The 23,087-nt window shown below is 42.0% G+C and overlaps 1 protein-coding gene across 4 annotated transcripts in view; it reads right to left on the reverse strand.

Moving 5' to 3' along the window:
- SLAIN2 (SLAIN motif family member 2) overlaps positions 1–23,087 on the reverse strand; it is a 63,364-nt gene that overhangs the window by 26,204 nt on the left and 14,073 nt on the right. For all 4 annotated transcript variants that reach the window (XM_077815675.1, XM_077815673.1, XM_077815672.1 and 1 more), the window contains exons 2-5: positions 17,684–17,832; positions 3,000–3,164; positions 1,625–1,786; positions 17–373 (exon numbers count right to left, since the gene is read on the reverse strand). In XM_077815675.1, the coding sequence (XP_077671801.1) occupies positions 17–373; positions 1,625–1,786; positions 3,000–3,164; positions 17,684–17,832 (833 nt within the window). The remainder of the gene's footprint in view (positions 1–16; positions 374–1,624; positions 1,787–2,999; positions 3,165–17,683; positions 17,833–23,087) is intronic.

Here is a 23,087-nt window from a genome sequence, read left to right on the forward strand (position 1 = left end):
AGACAAAGCTCTTTACCTTCACTTTTGACATTGCTAGTCTGTAAATCTGTAGGATGGCCTTGAAGCGAAAGACGAGGTTGCTGTAAGCGGCTAATCATAGGCTGGGGTGACACTCTGCTATATTCCAGGCCTCTAGCAGGTGATCGAGAACGAGGAGAATTCCTGGGAGATTGCTTTGGTGAAGGCCACGGCGAGTTGCGTGGCGATGGTGAGAACTTAACAGCTGGATGCACTGCATGATGTGTACTCTCTTCTTCATCCTCTAAACTCTGTGCATCAAGTTCCTGATCACTAAACGTACCCCGTCTTGTAGAATTGCAAGAGGAACCAGAACTACGTCGAGAAGTAGTGGCTGCATACTCCTGCCGGAGACCTGACAACAGTAAAAACATTGTTTACAGATTATCTTAGACTAGACATGGCTAATACTATATAGATAGTGTATACAAATACCTACCCCAAGTTCAAAGTCATATTTAGCAAATCCTAGTCTCTCTTATTTGAGGATTCCATTTCATCCCAGATCTGTACCAACAAAGTTATCTGATGCTTGGTAGCCTATGTGAAATAAGGAGCTGATCTCAGGCCCTTTCCTGTGACAGGTTTCTCAATGTTGTTTTTTCCATAGTGTGGACCACATCTTACATTTTTGGTTGCTCACCTCCCCCTCACATCTGCACCATAACACTGTGACAACTACAGCAATTACTTACCTAGAAAAATAATATTAGGAAGAATATTAAATGTCTCTTACTAGCAGCACCATTAAGCAACTGGAAGTAAGAAGAACTGTATGGTCAGCTTGCTCTACACATAGACCACCAGCAAGTGGTCCACAAGCCAGTTTGAGAACTGTTCTGGTAGATTAGTAACCATGATAATTAGCACCTTTGGCAATCTCCGCAGAAGCTAAAAAACAAAATAGACAAATGGCTGAACAAAGGCTACATCAAAACTGAGAAAGTGTGCATGGCTGCTTTTCTCATCTGTACCTGTTCTGTGGACAAATGAAAAAGTTTATTCTCCAGGCTTTGAGCACTGAGCTCACCAAGACAGATGTATGCTAAAGAATTACTTGTTCCCTGAAGAAGGGACTTAGGATATTAGGTGAGTCCAACTAGCATTTAAAAAAAAAAAATCCACTGTGGGCCATCAATTTGCCTCTCCCGTCCTCCAGTATTTCTTCTGCTCCTTACCTCTAAATCCAACTCCTTACAGTAACCTTATCCTCCTCTAACCAGAGGGCAAAAGGGTCAGTCAGTCAGTCATGTTACAGAAAGTGCCGAAGTTTGCAGAACTGCATATAACCTGTACCTATTTTCCATCCCCATCCCCTCCAACAACTTAGAGTACAATGCCTCACCCACCTTTTTAAGGACTTCTGCCCCAAAGTACAAGTTTGGGGGACCATTTCAAACCTGGTTTTCCCATGTAGTAGTTCATTGCTCTAAATGCTCTAACTTTACTACTAGGGCCATCTATTTGATAAGTCAGCAACTCCTGCTCGCTCCTCTACCATTCTTTCCCCAGTTGCTGCATAAGAAAGTTAAAAATGTCTGCAGCTGAAGTTTAAAGGAATTATGTAATCAAAGAAGAGTTGCCTTTCAGTATGCAAAGTACTTACTTTCCTCCTGCATCCGAGCTAGAATTTGCACATCTGTGACATTAGTTAGCTTGTAATTTGATCCAATAGAGTCTTCATCCATTTCTGAAGCACTTAATTCACTGTCTATAGAGGACTGTGGGCTTAGTGAAGGATTTCTATCCGCTGAACTCTTAAAATGACCTGTACAAGAATAAAGAAATTAAAGTAAAACCCACAAAATACACTGCACTGTATTTTAATAGCTCAGTAGCTACTAGTGTATCATAGTAGTTCAGTGGCTACTAGTGGATGAAAGGCTGGGTGTCCCACTATCTATCAAAACAGCTAATTCACTAGACAAATTCAGACAGGAAATAAGGCTTTTAAAAAACAAACACACACACGCACACACAGAGGGTAATTAACCATTTAAAGCATTTTCAAGCATTGTGGTGGATTCTCCACAAAACTGGATGTTTTTCTAAAAGATGCCTTCTAGTTTAAACCAGAATTATTTTGGGGAAGTCCTATGGCTTGTGTTATACAGGAGAGCACACTACATTATTACAGGGATCCTTGCTGGCCTTAGAATCTATGAATTTATAAACTTCAAGAGACTTGTTGATCCATTGGATAACTGCATATACGTGTTAAGTTACAATCTTAAATATGTAACTGGAATTTAATACTTATGTAACTTAGGTAAAAAAAATCTTTTTTATATATCCAGTAACCCATACTATTTGTTTAAAGTGGTTTTATTAATCAACATTTGCAGAATTATATAAGCTGCTAGAAAGTCTTTCACATTTCTGATGCCTTCCCCATTCCCCAACAGGTCTGCTGATGTCCCAGAGAAACTGAGTCAAAAAGCCAAAGATAAAGGCAAAAAACACTGCCAAAGGTTATTGTATGTGTGTCAGACTGTGAAGTTTCAAGACATAACTTTCATACACACACTTTTCACACCAAGGTTATATGGTTGTTGGTACCACAAGATTCTACACCACCTGCACTGATGCTGGCTATACTGCCTCATTGCATAAGAGAATTGTAGGCTTTGCAGCCATACTAGTGCAGATAACCATTATGAACGTATATTACAAAAAGCTGTACCAAACCTTTTAATAAACGCAATATGACTCATATCCATACAAGTAAGTTACATGCATTATTTGTCCATGTAACATTACTTGACTAATACAGAAAAGACCCAGAGGGAAACAGCATAACTCATGCCAAAATAAGCTGGCCAAATGCTTTTCCTACAAAGTTAGTATCTCACATATGATGCAGGCTTCCTACTGAAACTCAAGTTGTTAGTATAATATCTTCTTATCCACATAAGCTTCAATTCCTTGCCAGTCCATCCTACAACTCAAGAGCACACCGTGTTTTTAGAACAGACACTTACCTGAGCTACCAGGAAATACGAGCTGTTTCACTAAAGGAGGTTTCACTGGTGTTGAGGAAGGCGAGTTGAAACCACTGCTGTAGGGGCTACTAGCATTTGGACTATAAGGGCTTGTGTAACTGACCGCACTGAAAGGGTTACTGTACAAACTTGGTCTCTTGAGGACTGTATGAAAAGGGGAAAAAAGCTACATTGAAGGAATTGGTGAAGTTCAACATACATACAGTAGTATTTAAAGTCATTCAACATGATTAAGTTACTAGGCAATTCAAGTAAAACAATTCAGTAACCAGAAAAACATTTGTGTTTTTACATTTACAAGAAGTGCCTATCTTAAGTTCCAGACACATACAATCAAAAAGTACACACAAAAAATGAGAGAACACCACAAGTTTTCCTCGCCCAACTCAATAGGACTAAATTCACACCACTTAACTCACCCCCCACCCCACCCCCACTTCAAAAGAGTAGTAGATAAGCCTTGTAGAGTGCCCTATAGCTCAGACTGTGGGGGTGGAAAGGAAAAGCGAAGCAAACTCCTCCATAAAATACCAAACTCTAGGCTTCCCCCTTTTAAAGGACAGGCTCAAGCACCTTGGCTTTTGTTAACTGCCATAGTATCAAACATAAAAGCAGTCTCTAAGGCATTCAGGACAGAAAACATTAAGGTGAACCAACTTGAATTACACATAAGCACAATGGAAGCCACTGCAGATACCCACACAAAGAGGGCTGCTAAGCAAGAGGCCAACTGCATTTGGTACTAGCTGAGCAGGCTTCTGAAGCAACCATACACAATTTATGATGCACTTGGGAAGGAACAAAGTTATGACTGCCAAAACATGCTCCCATTGACAAGAAGAGTGTGACCTTTTTCCTGTTTGTACTTTGGAAAGAAAAGTCCTCTTGGTCATTACTCTACAGCTCTACAAAAAACCAGTTGCACGTATATAATAAGACCTTCAGAAGCAAAGTGAGTAATAGGATACCTCAGCTGAAGGAGTCAATGGCAGCCTACCAGAATAACCTTCTATTTTCATTCTAGTTGAGCCTCATCCAGCTAACTCTTATACAAATCCTTAGCTCAGGGGTGGGCAAACTTTTTGGCCTGAGGGTCACATCTGGGTGTGGCAATTGTATGGCAAGCCATGAACGCTCACAAAATTGGGGGTTTGGGGTGCAGGAGGGTACTCTGGGCTGGGACCGAGGGGTTCAAGGGCAGGAGGGGAATCAGGGCTGGGGCAAGGTGTTGGCACGCGGGAAGGGGGCAGGGGTGCAGGCTCCGGATGGCACTTACCTCAAGCAGCTCCCAGAAGCAGCAACATGTCCCTCCTCCGGCTCCTATGTGTTGGGGCAGCCAGGAGGCTCTACACACTGCCCCGCCCGCAGGCGCCACCCCTGTAGCTCCCATTGGCTGCGGTTCCCGGCCAATGGGAGCTGTGGGGGCGGCGCTTGGGGCAGGGGCAGTGTGCAGAGCCTCCTGGCTACCCCTAATGTACAGGAGCCGGAGGGGGGATATGTCGCTGCTTCCAGGAGCTGCACGGATCAGGGCAAGCCCCTGACCCCACTCCTCTGCTGGAGCACTGGAGCAGGGCAAGCCCCACTCCTTGCTCCCTTGCAGTAGCTCAAGGGCCAGGTTAAAACATCTGGAGGACTGGATGTGGCCCCCTAGGCTGTAGTTTGCCCATGCCTGCCTTAGCTAGTCACTCGGATAGTATATTAATGAAGCCATCTGGGTATGATAAAAGATGTACAGTTGCAAACTATATGCACATTGAGACAACACAGCTCTTTGTCTCCCCTAGTGATGACATATTACTTCTTAAACACAATATCGTCTTAAACGCGATAGCATCATCATCTGATCTAAAGGGAAAATTCTTCAATCAAGTCTACTTTTGTCTAGGATGCAAAGTGACTTGACTACAATTCAAAACACTTCAGAAGCGTACACAGAATATTTTAAAAAGTAGTATTTGCATGACCCACACTACAGAACTGCCATTAAATTGTCATCCATGAAGATCTCTACCCTACCTGAGGCTTAAAGTATCTTTGTGTTATAGAAGTGACAAAATAAGGCTGTGGTGACACAAGTGTCACTCAAATCTGGAGAGACCATAAAACTGCAAATAGTTTGGCTGAAAAGCAAGATGATTCACAATTATTCAAATGAGGTCTCCAGAGTTTTGTGGCACCGTGTATATCTAAAAAACTAACATGTTAATTCCCAGATGTTTTACTGTAAAAAAACAAACAAAAAAACTAAACAAAACACTGTTCTTAGTATTGCTCAAGTCTATCTGAATATTTATTGATTTATTTTACACAAAAGACAAATGTTTGGATAAAGCTGAATGATGAAGATATTCTACTATTATACCTCAGTATCAGAAACAATATAACCACAGGGGTAAGAGACAGATTCTTTATGGAAATAACTGAAGTGCACTGCTACAGCAGCAAAATTTACATTGAAACACATTGTTTAATTAGAGTGAACAGTCCTCCTTGCTGCCATCGTTACTTCCTTTGTATGCTGGTGGAGCTAAAATATTAAGAGGAATGAGTGAAAGTTTGTAATACTTTGGGGTGAAATGCTTCATTCAGAGAGGTCAAATGGTTATTTACCTGTGATCAATATTAGTTTAAATAGCAAAATTGTATAAGCTATTATTCTTGTTTCAGAAAGTTTCTCTGCTCTTGAGGGCAAGTAAACGTTTAACATATCAAAGTTATCACGCTATAGTTAGCCTACATTAGCTGCTGAACATATTGTAGCTTATAGCGCTACAGCAATATTTTGGACGAGTATGATAAAGTTTTTCTCCCAGTAGTCCAGGATTGTTCACTACTGTGTATTTTCTATTGTTTTTAATATTTTGTCCAGTCAATAGGGCTCCACCTCTATTGTTGCAAGGTTATTCCACAACCTAGAAGTTCTTATTAGGACATTTCTTATGTCCCTGCTTTTTAGCCTAATTTTTTCAGTTTTGATCTTAAGTGGCTCCAAGGTTATATTAAATTCACAGTATACTTAACTACTTTGATAGCACTACATCTCAGGTCACTGAAAAACAGGATGGAAACATCCCAGAGCTATGATTACTTCAGACTGATCTATTATAACTGTTCAAGTATGTCCGCTTCAAAAGGATAGTCTATTTGTAGTTTAATACATGCATTATACCTTGATTAGGAAATTAATCTTCTAACCTAACTCATCTTACTACACTATGAATGAAAACTCTAAGGGAAAAAAAGCAAATTTGACTTCCCTTATTAAAGCTAGCTCTTTGACTACTGAAGGTATTTTATGTCAAAGTACAACGGAATTATCAACTTTCCTAAAGAAAACTGTTCATTTTGCATAATATAGCAGGTGAAGAGCATCTCATCATGCATAGTTTTAAATTAAGTTTAACTGCAACTGAGCTGGCTACTTGGAGTTATGCACCCTTGCCAAAGAAAGGTTACAATCAATTAATTAAAAGAAAAAAAAATCTCTATATATACACTGCAAAACAGCCAAGCAGATGGCCCCAGCAAGCAATGTGCTGACTTGTGAGATCCTAGTACGGTTATACAGACATTAAAATCTTGAAAAATATAGGATCTTTTAAAAGGCATGGGTAAAAGTCCTCATGTCCCTCAAAGATCTAACCATACCATTCTGCTGCTGCTGAAACTGTGAAAGGCAGAAAGGCGGTTGTGATCAATATACTAATATGGCAGTGGTGATGAAGGACTTGGGCAAAGGGTTGACTCTCTGCTGTAATGCACTGAACTGCTTGATTCAGACTTGTTTACTTCCTTTTACTCAATGTCTTGTTTAAGTTAGGAGGCGCTACAAGTGACTCAGTAAGGGTTTTCCCATACCTGGTGTCACAGGATTAAAATAGCATTCAAGTCTTTAAAATGCATAAACTGTCAGTTGTATTCAGAATAAGTGCGAGGACACAAGGTTTGTATTCTTAAAAGTTTACATCACAATAGTGCCAAATATCACTTGGAGATTACAGAATTATGATGGCCAATATATCTTTAAATATATTTTTATATCTATCTTTAAAATATTTCCAGTCTATGTATACAAGTTCACAGAATATAATGTTTAGAACAGAACAAATGCAGTTGTATTACAAAAAGCATCTAATTTAGAACAGCATCTGGAATTCTAAGATTATCTTCTGATAACATTGGACCAGAGTTCTCTTGGTATTGAATCTACTCTGGTCCAAGTGTAAAAACCGATCTCCCTTATGTTCCAACTAAACCTTGATCCTCATGCCAAAAGGATGTAGCACAGACCACATCACTTATTTATTTATTTTTTTTATTTTTTTAAACAAGGGTTGTCAAGGTTCCTTCCCAACTCTGAACTCTACGGTACAGATGTGGGGACCTGCATGAAAAACCCCCTAAGCTTATTTTTACTAGCTTAGCTTAAAACTTCCCCAAGATACAAACTATTTTACCTTTTGCCCTTGGACTTTATCCCTGCCACCACCAAGCGTCTAACAAATATATAACAGGGAAAGAGCCCACTTGGAAACGTCTTTCCCCCCAAAATCCTCCCAAACCCTACACCCCCTTTCCTGGGGAAGGCTTGATAAAAATCCTCACCAAATTGCATCAGTGAACACAGATCCAAACCCTTGGATCTTAAGAACAATGAAAAAGCAATCAGGTTCTTAAAGGAAGAATTTTAATTGAAGAAAAAGTAAAAGAATCACCTTTGTAAAATCAGGATGGTAAATACCTTACAGGGTAATCAGATTCAAAACAGAGAATCCCTCTAGGCAAAACCTTAAGTTACAAAAAGACACAAACACAGGAATATACATTCCATTCAGCACAGCTTATTTTATCAGCCATTTAAACAAAACAGAATCTAACGCATATCTAGCTAGATTATTTACTAAGTTCCAAGACTCTATTCCTTTTCTGTTCCCAGCAAAAGCATCACACAGACATAGAGAACCTTTGTTTTTCCCCCCCTCCAGCTTTGAAAGTATCTTGTCTCCTCATTGGTCATTTTGGACAGGTGCCAGCGAGGTTATCCTAGCTTCTTAACCCTTTACAGGTGAAAGGGTTTTTCCTCTGGCCAGGAGGGATTTTAAAGGTGTTTACCCTTCCCTTTATATTTATGACAAGGGTGAACCCAATCCCCCTGTGCATCTGTAAAAGGCCAAAATGGTAAAAACAGGCGTGCTCTGTAGTATAACATATATATACTGTATACACACAAAGATATATTAAAAGAATGTTAAGATTGCAAAAATCAAGAGCTCAAAAATTAGGAAATGTCAAAATTAAGGGTGTCTACGCAATCTTAATTTGGCCTTCCTGCGCATATGCATTACGATAGTCTTTAATTACACAGTCACATACTATTCTTTCCACAGAATCTCTCATTCTGTATACAGCAGTGGTCAAACTTTTCAGGGTCGTGCCCCCGCTGATATCTTTCTGCACTCCCCCTACCCCCAGGCCATGGCTGAGAGCAGGACTGCAGCTCATGGGGGGTGGGGTGGGGCGCTCTGGGTGCAGCACTGTCAGCTGGGGCCAGGAGTGGAGTTGTGTGGTGGACCCCCACAACCCCTGTGGGGGTTGGACTGGGCACCAGCCATGTCTCCCTCCACCTGAATGGTCCTCCATGCCCCCTTAGGGAGAGCACGCCCCACACTTTGAGGAACTCTGGTGTACAGGCTGAACCTACTCTGGAGATGTCAGGGTTGGATAGTGAAGGAAACCTGTCTGTAGGGCCCCTGCTTCTTTGGTCGTAGAAGCTGAAAGGTGTCAGTGAATAAAACAGGGAACTGCAGGAGGATAAAGGATGATCTCATGGTTAAAGTAGCTGAATGCCACCATGGGAATCTGGATTCTAATGTTACCTCTGCCAGAGTTCCTAGGCAATACTGAGCAAATCACTTAAAACTTTTCACAGTGTGTTCCTCAATGTTCTGGTGCGCGACTTGAAGACCTGAGGTCTCATATACAGAAGTGCTGAGCACTCAAAGCTGCAACTGACTTGAAGCCTTGGGAACTGTGGTTTGAACACAGAAAGTGCTATATAATGCTAAATATTCTGGTTACAATGAAAACAGTTTTTTATAATGGGAAGTGTCTGGTCACCTTAATAAGCAGTGCTACCAGACCCACCTATAATTCCTTTTTAATACATGTCACAATTTATCCAGGATGAATGATACTGCTCCACATGAACTTTCAGAATATTCCAGAGAACAATCTATAGTCTTTCCCCATCCCTGTCTCCCCAAGGAAAAGAAAAGTCTGCATTTGGAAACATTCATAATCTGATGTACAGTAACTATTTTTGATAGGTAACACTAACAAATTGATCTACTCCCTTCTTCTGGCAAAAATCATGAGGTTCCCAACAGGACTTTTCCAAGTACGTTAGCACTTCATGCCTAAGCTAATTTTTTTAATGGATCAGTTTTTAGAATCATGGCCAACCTTTCTGAAATCCAGAACTTTTTAATTTAATGAAAATCACAGATGGCAAACTTATTCTGGCAGCCTCAGTAGTAATTCAAACCGACTAGAAATAAAATCTGTCATTAAGTGTAAAGCTGGCCCCAAACAAGGTCATTGCTTTACTCAAAAATGGATTTTCCATTCCATCAGTGACATGGTAATAGTTCTTGTTATGCATATATCCAGAGTGATTTGTGCAATATAAGAAACTATATACTAGTCATGCTTTTTATGCCAAATATTTAAGCATTGACAACATACCCAGCATTGTACAAAGCTGACAGACTGCCCTGAAGATTTCACAATGAAAACACAATTTAAGTTGCATCCTTTGTCACCAAACTGCCATACCACCTCTTCCCTGCCCCTTTTTGTTTGTTTTTTTTGTTTGAAAAAATGTCCCAAAAAAAGAGGCAAAAGTGACAGGTTTTTATAAATGCAAATAGATGCCAACATTCCATTATCAGGCAATGACTCAAGTTTTTTTTAAAATAGAATCAGTTTTACTTCCTGGTTTTAGAGGCTCAGGAAATCACTTAGTAGTCTTAAATTAATCCCACCAGGACTGTTTTGGATTACATGAACATGATGCAAGGACACCTGGATAGCCTTTCCACTCTAGCCGCATGACCCGTTTTTATGAGCAAAGTAATGATAGAATACATTAAACAGAACCATGTTTCAAGAGAAAAGGAGGACTTGTGGCACCTTAGAGACTAACCAATTTATTTGAGCATGAGCTTTCGTGAGCTACAGCTCACTTCATCAGATGCATACCGTGGAAACTGCAGCAGACTTTATATATACACAGAGAATATGAAACAATACCTCCTCCCACCCCACTGTCCTGCTGGTAATAGCTTATCTAAAGTAATCTTCAGGTTACGCCATTTCCAGCACAAATCCAGGTTTTCTCACCCTCCACCCCCCCACACAAATTCACTCTCCTGCTGGTGATAGCCCATCCAAAGTGACAACTCTTTACACAATGTGCATGATAATGAAGTTAGGCCATTTCCTGCACATTTCTTACTTTAGATAAGCTATTACCAACAGGACAGTGGGGTGGGAGGAGGTATTGTTTCATATTCTCTGTGTATATATAAAGTCTGCTGCAGTTTCCACGGTATGCATCTGATGAAGTGAGCTGTAGCTCACGAAAGCTCATGCTCAAATAAATTGGTTAGTCTCTAAGGTGCCACAAGTACTCCTTTTCTTCTTGTTTCAAGAGAGAAGACCAAGCAGGTGACATTCATGCACTGCAGTCATGTAGAAACCCAACAGTGAAACACCCTTGAAACACACACCAGTAAAGACTCCCCAGCCATTTTTTAATTTAAAAAAATCACAATATGTTTAATATACAATGTAGGGATAGATGATTTCACATTATAGAGTATAGGTGAGGCTAGTAGCACTGCCTACTAAGGTTGCTTAACACTTTCCATTATACAACCATTTTCAGTTGCTTATAACTTTATCAAATAAACTGTTGGGGCAGAAGTTGTCCATGCCCGGTACATATAATCATGTATTATGATAGTCTTTAATTACATGTAATTACATTGCCCAAGGGGGCTGCATTAAAGTTCCACAAGCAACCTTAATTCGAGCATTTCCTAACTTTTGAGTTCTTGATTTTGAAACTCTATAATAATGTTCTTTAAACATACTGTGTGTGCAATTTCCTAGGCTTTTTAAAAAGCAAATGGAATTTTTAATAATTCCATTTTGTGGCACCATATTGACCCCTACCTGGATCATCAGCAGGATTAGACCCTTTAGGTCCACCGCATATAACATTGCTACTAGACAAGAAGGAGATGAGACACACAGTGCCTGAGAGTTTCACAGGTATTTGCTGACAGCAGAGGCATGGAGAGATTCAGCAACCTTGGGTTCCATTCCAGGGTCTGGAGGGGGGGTGTGCTCTACTGAACACAGACTCTCCTCCTCCATTACTGCAACCAGTCCCTGACCCAGTCCTGTCTCTTCCTCACAACGAGCTCATTGACATAATCCCCTGCCCAGTCACCAACTCCACTCCTCCAGATGTCTCATCCCAGTCTCCCTGCTCAGTCAAGCCAGATCTCCCACTCTGGGCTCTGAGTCCCAAGCTTCCCTTTCTGTCCCAACGCTGTGTCCCCAGTCCTTGCTCAGCCAATCCCAGTTCCCGCTCCTGGCTTCTTGTCCAATCTTATCTCTCCTCTGCTTCTCAGTCCTAGTCTCCTTCCCCAAGCCACTGATCCAATCTCAGCCTCTCCAGTCCCTAATCTCCTTGTCCTAATCACTTTGCCCAGCCAATCCTAGTTCCCCCACTACACCTCAGCTCCTTGTCAGATCGGTCTTCCCTCTCTCCCACTGGTTCCTAATCCCAGCTCCTTATAAAACCTGTCTCTCTTCCCTTCCACTGGCTCCCAAACCCAGTCCCATTGTCCAGTGAGTCCCAGTCACCATTCCCTCCCACACCAGTTCCCAGAATTCCTCTCCCCAGCCTCCTCTCCCAGTCTTTTTGTCCAGTCAGTCTCAGTTTCTCTGCCCACAATTCCGTCAAGTCCCAGTCTTAGACTCTTTGTCCCCATCTATTCCTTTCTGTCTCCCTAGTTCAGCTTTTGTCCCCCCCTGCATTCAATCCAACTTCCTCCTTCATGCTGTCAAGGTGCCAACAAGGGGAGCGGGGTGGGGGAAGAGAAGGGGGTCACTGCGCACATAGGAGATACAGGCTTCCTGCTCTCAGTACCAGTACCAGGCCCTACCCCAGCCCAGAATTGCTGTGAACAGACACCACAGGAAAAGTCCAGCTGTGCCACTATAGCCCTGCGCTGGAGGAAGCGTGCTCAGTTACTCTGTGGGGACGGAATATGCACAATTCAGTAAGCACTTGGAGCTGTGAGGGGCTCAAGTATGCTCAGTGAGGATAGAATCTGCAGAGATTGTAGTCTCTATTTAGCAAATGTGAACTGACATTTGTCAAAGGTGTGTAACTTGAACAAATAATACTCAGATTTTCATGGGGATGACAAAAAGCACATCCCTGATACAAAGGCCACCACCACACCAATTTCAAAATTTTAGCAAGAGGCAGACACCCAGAATGGAAAATTTAAGATCAAATTGTTAAAGTGTAGCAAAGTTAAAGTTTTGGGAAGTGTTGGGCAATATTAGTAACAGGTGATACTAACAGCCCTGCCTATAATTTCACATACATTTGAAATGAGAGTGCAATCAGGAAGATTAAATATTACTATCACATCCCTCTTTTGGGGAGGTTTACATTCTTTTTCCTTCCTGATTTAATTCACTTTTCTTATAAGTATCTCCTATAGAGTCCTCAGCGTCTTCTTTCTCTCCTTCCATCTCTCTCTCTCTTTTTTAAGATACATATACAAAATTTATTTCCCCCACATTTCCTGTTTTTCCTTTCCTCTCCCCTCAAATTTACCATACTTCTCTAAATTACATTAATCTTTCTTCTGCCTATCCCAACAGCAGTTGACATCTATACACAAGACCTGAACATACCAATAGCCACAGACATAAGAAGAACACCCCAAGGCTAGGACAACACCAACAATGGTCCAGTGGTTAAGATGCTGACCTGGGACCTGGGAAATCCAGAATCCAATCCCAGCATTGCAACAGACTTCCTGTGTGACCATGGGCAAGTCACTTAGTCTGTGCCTCAGTTCCCTTTGTAGAATTAGAACAACAGTAATTACCTACCTCACAGGGATGTTTGAGGATAAATACATTCAAGATCGTAAGGCATTTAGAGGCTGTGTAATTAGTCATACAGATGCCTAGAATAGGGAAGCCCACCCTAGCTATTAAGAAAAAAGCAGGTATTGGGATTCCTTGACTCCTATTTCAGGGGGTTCTCCATCTTTTATAGCCTTTTGAGCTAGGAGTTGCCTGAAATTTTATGACCCCTATTCTCCCAAAAACACATTTGACTGCTAAGGGAGAAACATTGTGTGTTCCCCATCCACTCAAGAACCTCCAAATGGGCTGTGAGGAGAGGCCATACTACTCTTCTCCCAGATTCCTGCACATTGTGATGGAGTTTTCTGCTATCCTACTGCTCAGTCACTTTCTGGCTTAGCTGAAGGGTATGTGTCTTCATTACTGTAACTCCTCCAGTTTCCATTTTTAAGCAATGCTCTTCAGTAAATAGCTCTAGTGCAGTGGTTTTCAACCCAGGGGTCCCCGGACTATGTCTAAAATTTCCAAAGGGGTCTGCAAAAGGAAATTTCTTAGGGATCCACAAATGAAAAAAGGTTGAAAACCACTGCTCTAGTGCAAGTCCCCGCTGCTGCTCATGGTTCCCCGGAACACCAAAGTGAAACTGACATGGTTCTTTTGAATTTCACTGCTACCCACAGGGTTCTGATTATTTTTCACTCTGGTAAACTTAGCAAGACTTTAACAGCAGAACTGCCTGGCTGTGTCCTTGGCAAGACAACACTTCTAGCTTTAATGCTTGTTTTATACTGGGAAGGTTCATGCACGCAAGCAGGGCTAGAATTTTATTTATTTTAATGAAAGCTTAAATTCTGTGGCAGTTGATGGTACTTTCACAGGAAAACTGCTTATCACTGGCAAAGAGACTTTTCAAGGCCTGGACAATGGAATTGTGATTGCTTATTCCAGGGCTGAATTTAGCCCTCTACATTCAGCTTAACCGAAATATGTAGTTTCCTGAAAACTTCTTCAATTTGGATCCATGATATGCAATAGCACAAGTTCAGAGATCCCAGTGATATCTGAGCACAAGTCAGTGTTCAGAATTTCAGTCTAACCTTTTTCTTTCAGTGTAGGAGGCCTTCCACAAGATATGCACTAAATTAACAAAAGAAATAGCCTTCCTAAATTGCTAAGATGAATATTTAGCTAAAAAGCAAGATAGCATCTGTAAAGGGCAGGAAAGAGGGAGGGGTGAAACAATACTTTCATATTAAAGACAGCAATGGGGATAATGGTAGTGTAGTCAAAAGTGACAGAATGCGGAGAACTGAGGAAAGTTATATTGAGTCACAAAGTTTAAGTTAACAGCAACACCTTCAGAAGGAGATGGATGGAGGGAGGGAGGGAGAGAGAGAGAAAGAAATGTGGGATGTAGTGAGAGAAGACTGTCCAGAAAGGAAAGGTGGATTTGTGAGTTAGTGTTAAGACGGTAGCTGAAAAACAGACAGATCAGACTGCCCCAGATAAAGCGTATAAAAGGATAACGGACAGTAGCTGAGGAAAAAGCTCTGTAGGTCTCAAAGCAGGAAAGAGAAGGGCAATGGCCCACCAAGAGACATCAACTATCAAAGGTAGGAAGCAAACAAGGAGTCATAAAAGCCCAGAGAGGACTTGATATCAGGAAGGAGGGTGTGCCTGATTGTAAAATGCAGCAGAGAGGACAAAATGAAATCCAGGCCCCTGAGATTTTAGCCAGAAAGTCAAAATGAAATCAAGAGAGCAGAAATCAGGTTAGAAGAGATCCAGGGTGGAGTTCAAAAAGAGGAACATGGCAACACTAGGGAATGGCACATTCAGTGTGCTTGGAGATGTAGAGGCAAAAGGAGATGAGCTGCTAATTGGAGAGGCAGGTGTGATAAAGGATGAGGATTTTTTGAGGTTGGTAGAGAAAAGAACTTTAATTTGAAGAAGCCAGTGGAAAGAAAGGTTAAGGGTGGGGGGGAGGAGAGTGAGTTTAAATTTTGTAAGTGGGAGGGGATGAGGTTGAGGGGGCAGGAGGAAAGGTTCTGGTTGTTTTTTTTTTTTTTTTGGAAAATCCCGGGAAGTGGGTGGGCGCAAGCCCACCCACTGCTAAAGGCCCCTCCCCCAGCCTAGCGGGAGGGACCACTGGACGCAGGGACCAACTGATTACGGGGGACAACTAATGAAAAACGGGGCGGGAGTGAGAGTCAAAGGTTCGAAATAAGGATGTCGGATGGAGACACTGAGCAGAGAACCGGCCCGGACAGCGCCCACTGCTCCTCAAAGCTGTCGAGGGAGCCGGTGGACGCTGCCCAGTGGAACTCTGCCCTGATGCGTGAAACTAGGGAGGAACAGAAATAGGCCCCGCAGTCGCAGAGCACCCCCTCGTCCAACATCCTCCTCCTGGTATTGTAGATGGAGACTTTGGCCAGATCCAGGAGGAGGTTGACGAGGAGGTCTCACGACTTCGTGGGGCCACGGATAGGGTGTGCAAAAAGGAACAAGTGTGGGGAAAAGTGCAGCCAGAACCTCAACAAGAAGTTCTGGAGGAGCCGGAATAGGGGCTGCAACCTGGCACATTTGAGATAGGCGTGTGCCAGGTTCTCCCTCACGCCGCAAAAGGGGCAGGCCTCAGATGTAGGGGTGAACCATGGCAGGTGCACGCCCGTGCTCATGGCTCCACGAAGGAGCCACCAACTAATGTCCTCGGCAGGCCGTGGGACCAAGGTGGAATAAAGGCTGGCCCACTAGGGCTCCTCACCCTCTTTAGGTGGAAGATAGTCCCACCATTTGGTGTCGGAGTGGGACACAAGGGTGAGGAAATGTAACGTATGGAGCATGAGCGTGTATAGATGGTTTCTGGGCGCGGTTAGAAATCAGACCGGCTGCAGGGTAAGCAGCCAGCTCAGAGTGTGGGAACGGAGAGGCCGGGGGGGGGGCTCGCGGTACAGGGGCCCAAGAAATATGTCCAGAGGGCCAGGTGTGAGGGTTGGGCGAGGAACGCCCTCTCGCAGGGCTCGCTGCAGGAAAGCGAGAGAATCGGGTGACAAGGCGGCCTTCACCTCCCGGAGTATGCGCCCAGGGGTGGGAAGGGTGGAAAGCCCCATGTATTGTCCGAGCGCGCAGGGCTCTACCCAATCCCCTGTCATAGTCCAGGAGGTCTCTGACTCTGGTGGTTTCTGCCAGGACCTACCTCCGACACACCGCGGGAGACTCCACCACCTGCACACGGAAGTCGAGGTTGTGTAGCAGGGGCTCCGCGAGGAGGTCTGCTCCCTCGGTGGCCACAAATGACCTGGCCGCCGAAAAAAGCTTCCAGGTCCAGAGGAGGTCCTGGTAGAAGACCGCCGGCTCGGAGAGGTCTCGCGGAAGGCCTCTCAGATGGAGAAAAAAGAGCTGCCGGTCATATCTGAGCCCTCGGAGGCGGCGGAAGAAGGCGTGCGCCAAGGTACTCCACGCTGGACTACCTGCACTATAAAGGAGCCTCTGCAGGGCCTGGAGGCGGAAGACTATTGTTGTGACCTACCTTTCTTTCTAACTATAGATCTTGTTGATATTTTATTTAAAATCAGCAAAATCCCACATGGAGATAGAAGAGAAAGGAGGAGTTTAGGAGAGAGTTAAAGGTTGCAAATAAGTGCCAAGGGTTATGGTATTCTAATGGAAAAGTAGTGTGATTTGGCAAAGAAGAGAGAACTAAAGACAGACTCAGGCAGCTGAGTACCTCCCTCTAGGCACTGAGTACCTAACTTCCACCAGGACATCAACAGGAGTCATGAGGGGGGACCTCCATCAGCATTTCACAGGACCAGGCACTCAGACATTAGCCACAGTTTTGAGTGTTAAGTGGCTCCTTTATCTCAGGGCCAATTATATCATTTAAGACATTAGTCTCTATCATCTTGGAAAGGAATAACCAAGATCTCAAATCCACTGAAAAATCCATTCAGTGTCCCAAAACTATTAACTAACTTCAGTCTCCATCTCCTTAGCCAAGAACAACCAACAACCAAACAAAAAAAATTCCCAGCTGATTTAACACAGTCAAACTACATAGCTAAATGTATTAAAGGTAAATGCACAGAGTTTATCAGCCTGATAAGTTTGTTCTCCCCTCAAGAGTTTAAATGTCTAACTAAGGCAGCAGACAAATTCCAGATTAAGCTGCTGGACTTTTTAAAAAAGTTTTATGGCTTGAGAGGAAGCAGAAACTGGCCAAAATATCACTACTCAGGAGGCATAATCATGATTCACATGGTCTATTGCTTCCTCCTTTCTTCTATTTACCTGGCCCAAAACATAAGTAGAGAGTGAATTGCCATCTGAGAAACGTCAAAAAATCTTAAGACTGAAGAAACTCCTCCAACCCTCAAATCACTAGCAGAATAGAGATATTGTATTATTTATTCTAAAACAAGGTTTTATGTTAAAATGTAAAACACAATGTCAACACACGTGCTGATGCATGAACTCACCTGACATTATCTGTTCAAGCCTGTGGATCAGTGATTTTTTAGCACATTCAATATCAGGACTTGGATAATCAAGTACCTGCCTGCACCAAACTAATGGACTAACAGATTTCTGCACTGGAGTCAGTTTCTTCTTTGGTGATGTATATAACCTAAGAGAGGAAAAATTATATGATGTTAGGTAAGTGGACAGATGATTGGGCATTTTAAGAAAATACGAGGTACTATGCAATTTTTGTTCTCAGCTACCAAAAGGGGAGCAAAAGTCAACATTGGTAGACAAACTGCACATTTACTTTGGTCATTCGTAAAGCCAATGTGGTGTTCTTCTCATCAGCCCTCTTCCAAATACTCTAAAGAAAGAGAATCATCCAATACTCAAGAGCACAGCCACTACAATCACAACCAACATACAATTAAATCTGAGGAAAGTTATCCAGCTTACAAAAAAATAAGCAGGAAGAATTTTCAAAAAATATGGTAAGTACTTACTGTACCCCTTAAAGTGGTGTAAAAGGGGTATCCGATAAACCTTGGCCAGGTCTACAGTAGGAGTGCTTTGCTAACTACATTATCAAAGTGCTCCTGGTGTAGACATGGCTTATACCAGCAAAACTGTACTTCTATTGCTTTTTTCCAACCCCTAACCCCATTCCCACCCTCCAAGAAAGATGAGCTATACTGACAAAAGAAGTGCAGTTTTCCCAGTATAGCTGTGTCTACTCTAGGGGCATTTGCCAGCACAGCTGTGTTAGTCCAAGATCACACCTCTTCACACCCATGATCAACAAAGCAATGCCAGAAAAGGTTTGTAGTATAGAAAGTGAAATTCATATTACATAATAGAAGCTCAGTTGATAACATACAGATATACTGGATTTGATTTTCAGATATGCTAAGCACCTGTAGCTCCCACCAATTTCTACCGTTATCTGAAAATCAGAGGCATTGTTACTCTTTATACCAACTTAGTGTACAAGGAATTGCATACAAATTATGCCATTTTATAACCAGGTCAAATTTCCAAATCTTTTAAAAACCAAACACACATTTTCCAGTTATTTTAAAGAAAAAAAAATCTATCTTTATACCAGGTTTAGTAATGTGGGCATATTAATTGTGATATGGAAATCCTGATTTATGCATTTATGGTTTTGGCCTTAAAGTGGCATTAACTTTAAGAGAAAGGAAAGAGAGCATCAAGGAGATGCGGAGCTGCTTTTATACATCTCCATACATTAAGCTGCAGCAACTGGTAACCACAAGAATAACCAAACAGTGAGGTTATAAAGTTGGGCACCATGGTACCAAAGGTAAATAGCTAATGTATAAACTATTGTAGTGCCCTTGTACGTAAAATAATGTTCAGTTATGTTTTCATATAAACAAACCTTAACGTTCTCTCTTTGAACTGAAGCTACAACTATTCTTCACTGAGGACTAACCACACGTTTGAATTTTTTAAGTTCAGCCATCTGAGTATTTTCCCCCAAAAAAAAATTCCTAAGGGAAAATGGTATTTCCCAGACATGTACCCCAAATAGTGAAGATTTAAAATCAGACAACATCTCATCTCATCTTTAGGTTAAAACCAAAGTTTGAAAGTTTTAGCCCTAAAGAAAAGAGAACGTTTGAAGTACAGGATATCGATAGAAGCCAATTTGCAACCTTAACTCTAGCTTTTGACGCTGCAAGAGCTCTAAATACATGCACACAAAAATAAATAATGGAATCAGGGCTTGTATTACCATCAACTACTCATCTAATGATAGCCTTTAAATTCCAACTAAACAGCATTCCAACTTAAGTACTGTAGTTTAGGAACATATGACAAGCTAAGTTAGCCACTCCTCTATACAAAACAGATGGTCAAAAATCCCCATTTCCTTTGTGCCAAATACATCAGCAACACAGTAATTACTTTCCATAGCTCTAGAAGAAGAGTGAAATTAACTGATTTTTCCTCAGCCAAGGTTTCAAAACTTGGTTGAATAGAGCTGATGAACTTTACAAAGGTTTACTATCCTGAAATTGACATTCCCTATATGGACCTTCTGAAGGGACTTGATTTTCGGGAGGAAGAGAAGGGTACAAAAGACCCTCACTAATGAATGAGCAGACCAATTCTTTTTTAAAGCATGCTTTAAGCCACTTCTCCCTCAGAAATGTTTTAATTGTTTTTTCATATACAATAGGGTAAACATCAGCGTTATCCACCACTTGTTCATAATTTGGGGGGGAAGGGAAGGCGTACTAGGTCCCTTTCCTATGAAGTGATGTTATTTACTACATTTATATAAAACAGGTATACTGCAAAATAGAGAGAGAATACAAAAACTGATTTGACTGTTCTGCTAGTTTCCGAGATTCTAAATGCTCAGTTGGCACTACCAAAAGAGGGTTATTTTTGTAGCTATGTACTACTTGGGCCATTTTATATTCTATTTTACAAGCTCTTTTGGTCTCCTGAATGATTTTGTTCATGATTATACTCAGTGTTTAATTTTAATTAATACCCTGAATACTGAACGTCAAAACTTACATTTCATTTACTAAAAGTTCTGCATCCTGGTGGACTGGTTTAAACTTACAAATGAAGGAACTCAGAGACATTATATTTCTCTACCAGATGAAAGATCAAAAAGGAAAGTCTCTCACATGGCCATGAATGTGTAGCACCATTCAGTTTAATATCTGATACATGCCTTCTCTGGGCATAATCACTGTCAGTAGATTAATCCTATAATTACAAAAGGGAAAGACCGAGATCAAAGTTGCTCTCCATCTAATATCAATCTTGCGACATCACAACTTGATGCTGTGAAGACTGACAATTCAGGCGATAGTGACAAGCTATTACATAAACATTAACGTAAGTCTCAAATTAATTCCTAAGCAAAGATTCTATGTTTAGAGAGACAACATTTGAGACTTGAAAGCCGTGCCGATATGGGCTGAGAAAATAAGGACTTTTTTTTAAAAAAAAAAGGCTAAACCCTTTTCCTTGTGAAAGAAAGAAATAAGAGTTAAAATATGCATTTCTAAACACTAGGTGGGATTAAGAGTTTATCACTGATCTTCCTAAAGGTGACAGGTGATTAAGGTTAAGATTCTGTCATGGTTATTTTTAGAAAAAGTCATGAACAGGTCGTGGGCATTAAACAAAACTTCTCGGAAGCCTGCAACCTGTCCGTAACTTTAATTAAAAATAACAGGGCGCAGGTGGGTTTGAGGAGGCTGACCACCGCAAGGGCTGACAGCCCCAGCTGCAGGAGCTGAAGCCGAAGAAGTCACAGAGGTTGGTTAAAGTCACAGAATCCATCACTTCCGTGACTATATGGTATACTTACAGAGGATTCATACTACCCACTAGAGCGGACTTCTGGTTCTATAAATGTAAAGGCATTGGCAAAAGGTTTTTTTGAGTTGAGGGCCTCAGATCAGTGATTATTAGGGGTGCAGGAACCACTGGCAGCACTACAGCTGCTATAATTCTCTGCTAGACAGCTGAGTAGCTAGCACCCACTCTGCCCATAAGGACACCTCAACATCATCTGAAGCAGCATAGCATAGGACAGAGAACAAAGGACTCTTGTGCTCTAATCACAGCTCTGATTGCCATGAACTGTGTACTACCACCATTCAGTTTAATATCTGATACATCCCTTCCCTGGGGATAATCACTGTAAATGTAAAGACGTTATGGCCTTAATTAATATCACAAGCTTTTTGCCACTTTGTCAACATGCTTCAGCCAGTTTCCATAAATTCCAAGGACAGAAGGGACCATTGTGATCATCTAGTCTGACCTTCTGTATAACACAGGTCATAGAACTTCCCCAAAATAATTCCTAGAGCACAGCTTTCAGAAAAACATCCAATCCTGACTTGAAAATGGTCAGTGACAGAGAATCCACCATGACTCTTAGTAAATTATTCCAATGGTTAATTACACCCACTGTTAAACATTTATGCCTGACTGCAAATCTGAATTTGTCTAGCTACAACTTCCAGCCATCGGATTGTGTTATACCTTTCTCTGTTAGACTGAGGAGCCCATTATTAAATACATGTTCCCCTTGCAGGTACTTATAGACTATAATCAAGTCTCCCCTTAACCATCTCTTTGTTAAGCTAAATAGATTGAGATCCTTAAGTCTATCACTATAAAGCATGTTTTCTAATTATTTAATCATTCTCATGGCCCTTCTCTGAACCCTCTCCAAATTATCAACATCCTTCTTGAATTGTAGACACCAAACTGGACATAATATTCCAGCAGCAGTCGCACCAGTCCCCAAAGGAGAGGTAATACAACCTTTACTCCTATCCAAGAGTCCCCTGCTTATACATGCTGTGACAAAGCTCTGTCCTTGTCTCAGTGGGTCCAGCGCTTCCTGGAGGATTTTGCTAGCCTCAGAGGCTCACTGTGACCCTACACGTAGCCCTTCTCTCTCTAGAGGCAAGGGTCACAGCCTACTAAGCCATTTTCATCATAAGCCAGCAAGGGAGGTGAGGAGAAGCCATCCTCCCTCGCACAGTCTCTGTTGTCTCCCAGTGTCAGTGATTAATCGGGGAGGGGGGAGCCCAGGTCTGCCCTCTACTCCGGGCTCCAGCCCAGGTACTCTAATAGTAGCAGCTATGGTAGCTGACTTTTTGGAAATAGGAAGTATACAATTCCCTGAGCCACTTCCCCACAGCAGCTCCCACTCAATATCTCCCTCACCATTACTTCAGGGCCTCCTTCCTTGAGCCTGATATGGTTTGTACTGCTTAGTTCCTCCAACAGCGTGACTTTCTCCTACAGCTCCTGACATGCACACCCAGCTGACTAACAGAGAGGCTTTTAGCTAGTTTCAGCCAGCCCCTAATTGGCTTCAGGTGTCCCAATCAACCTGGCTATCTTCCCTGCCTTCTGGAAAGATCTTCATAGAATCATAGAATATCAGGGTTGGAAGGGACCTCAGGAGGTCATCTAGTCCAACCCCATGCTCAAAGCAGGACCAATCCCCAATTAAATCATCCCAGCCAGGGCTTTGTCAAGCCTGACCTTAAAAACTTCTAAGGAAGGAGATTCTACCACCTCCCTAGGTAACACATGATCTTAATTGGCCTCAAGTGTCTTAATTGACCTGGAGCAGCTGCCATTTACTTATCCTGGTAACAGGGATTTGTTCAGCCTGGGGCTAATGTATCTGTCTCCCACTACTTTTCTATAGCCATCTGGCCTTGCCCTATCACAATCCATACACCTAAGAATTACATTAGCCCTTTTGGACACAATGTCACACTGGAAGCACATATTCAGCTGATAGAGATACTTAAAAAAAAACTGGGGATCATGGTAGCTGAGTCCCAGGATAGAATCCCCCACATCCTGTAAGTCTGATCTACATTCTTTGTTTCT

Source organism: Eretmochelys imbricata, chromosome 4, assembly GCF_965152235.1.
Source record: "Eretmochelys imbricata isolate rEreImb1 chromosome 4, rEreImb1.hap1, whole genome shotgun sequence".
NCBI classification, from domain to species: domain Eukaryota; kingdom Metazoa; phylum Chordata; order Testudines; family Cheloniidae; genus Eretmochelys; species Eretmochelys imbricata.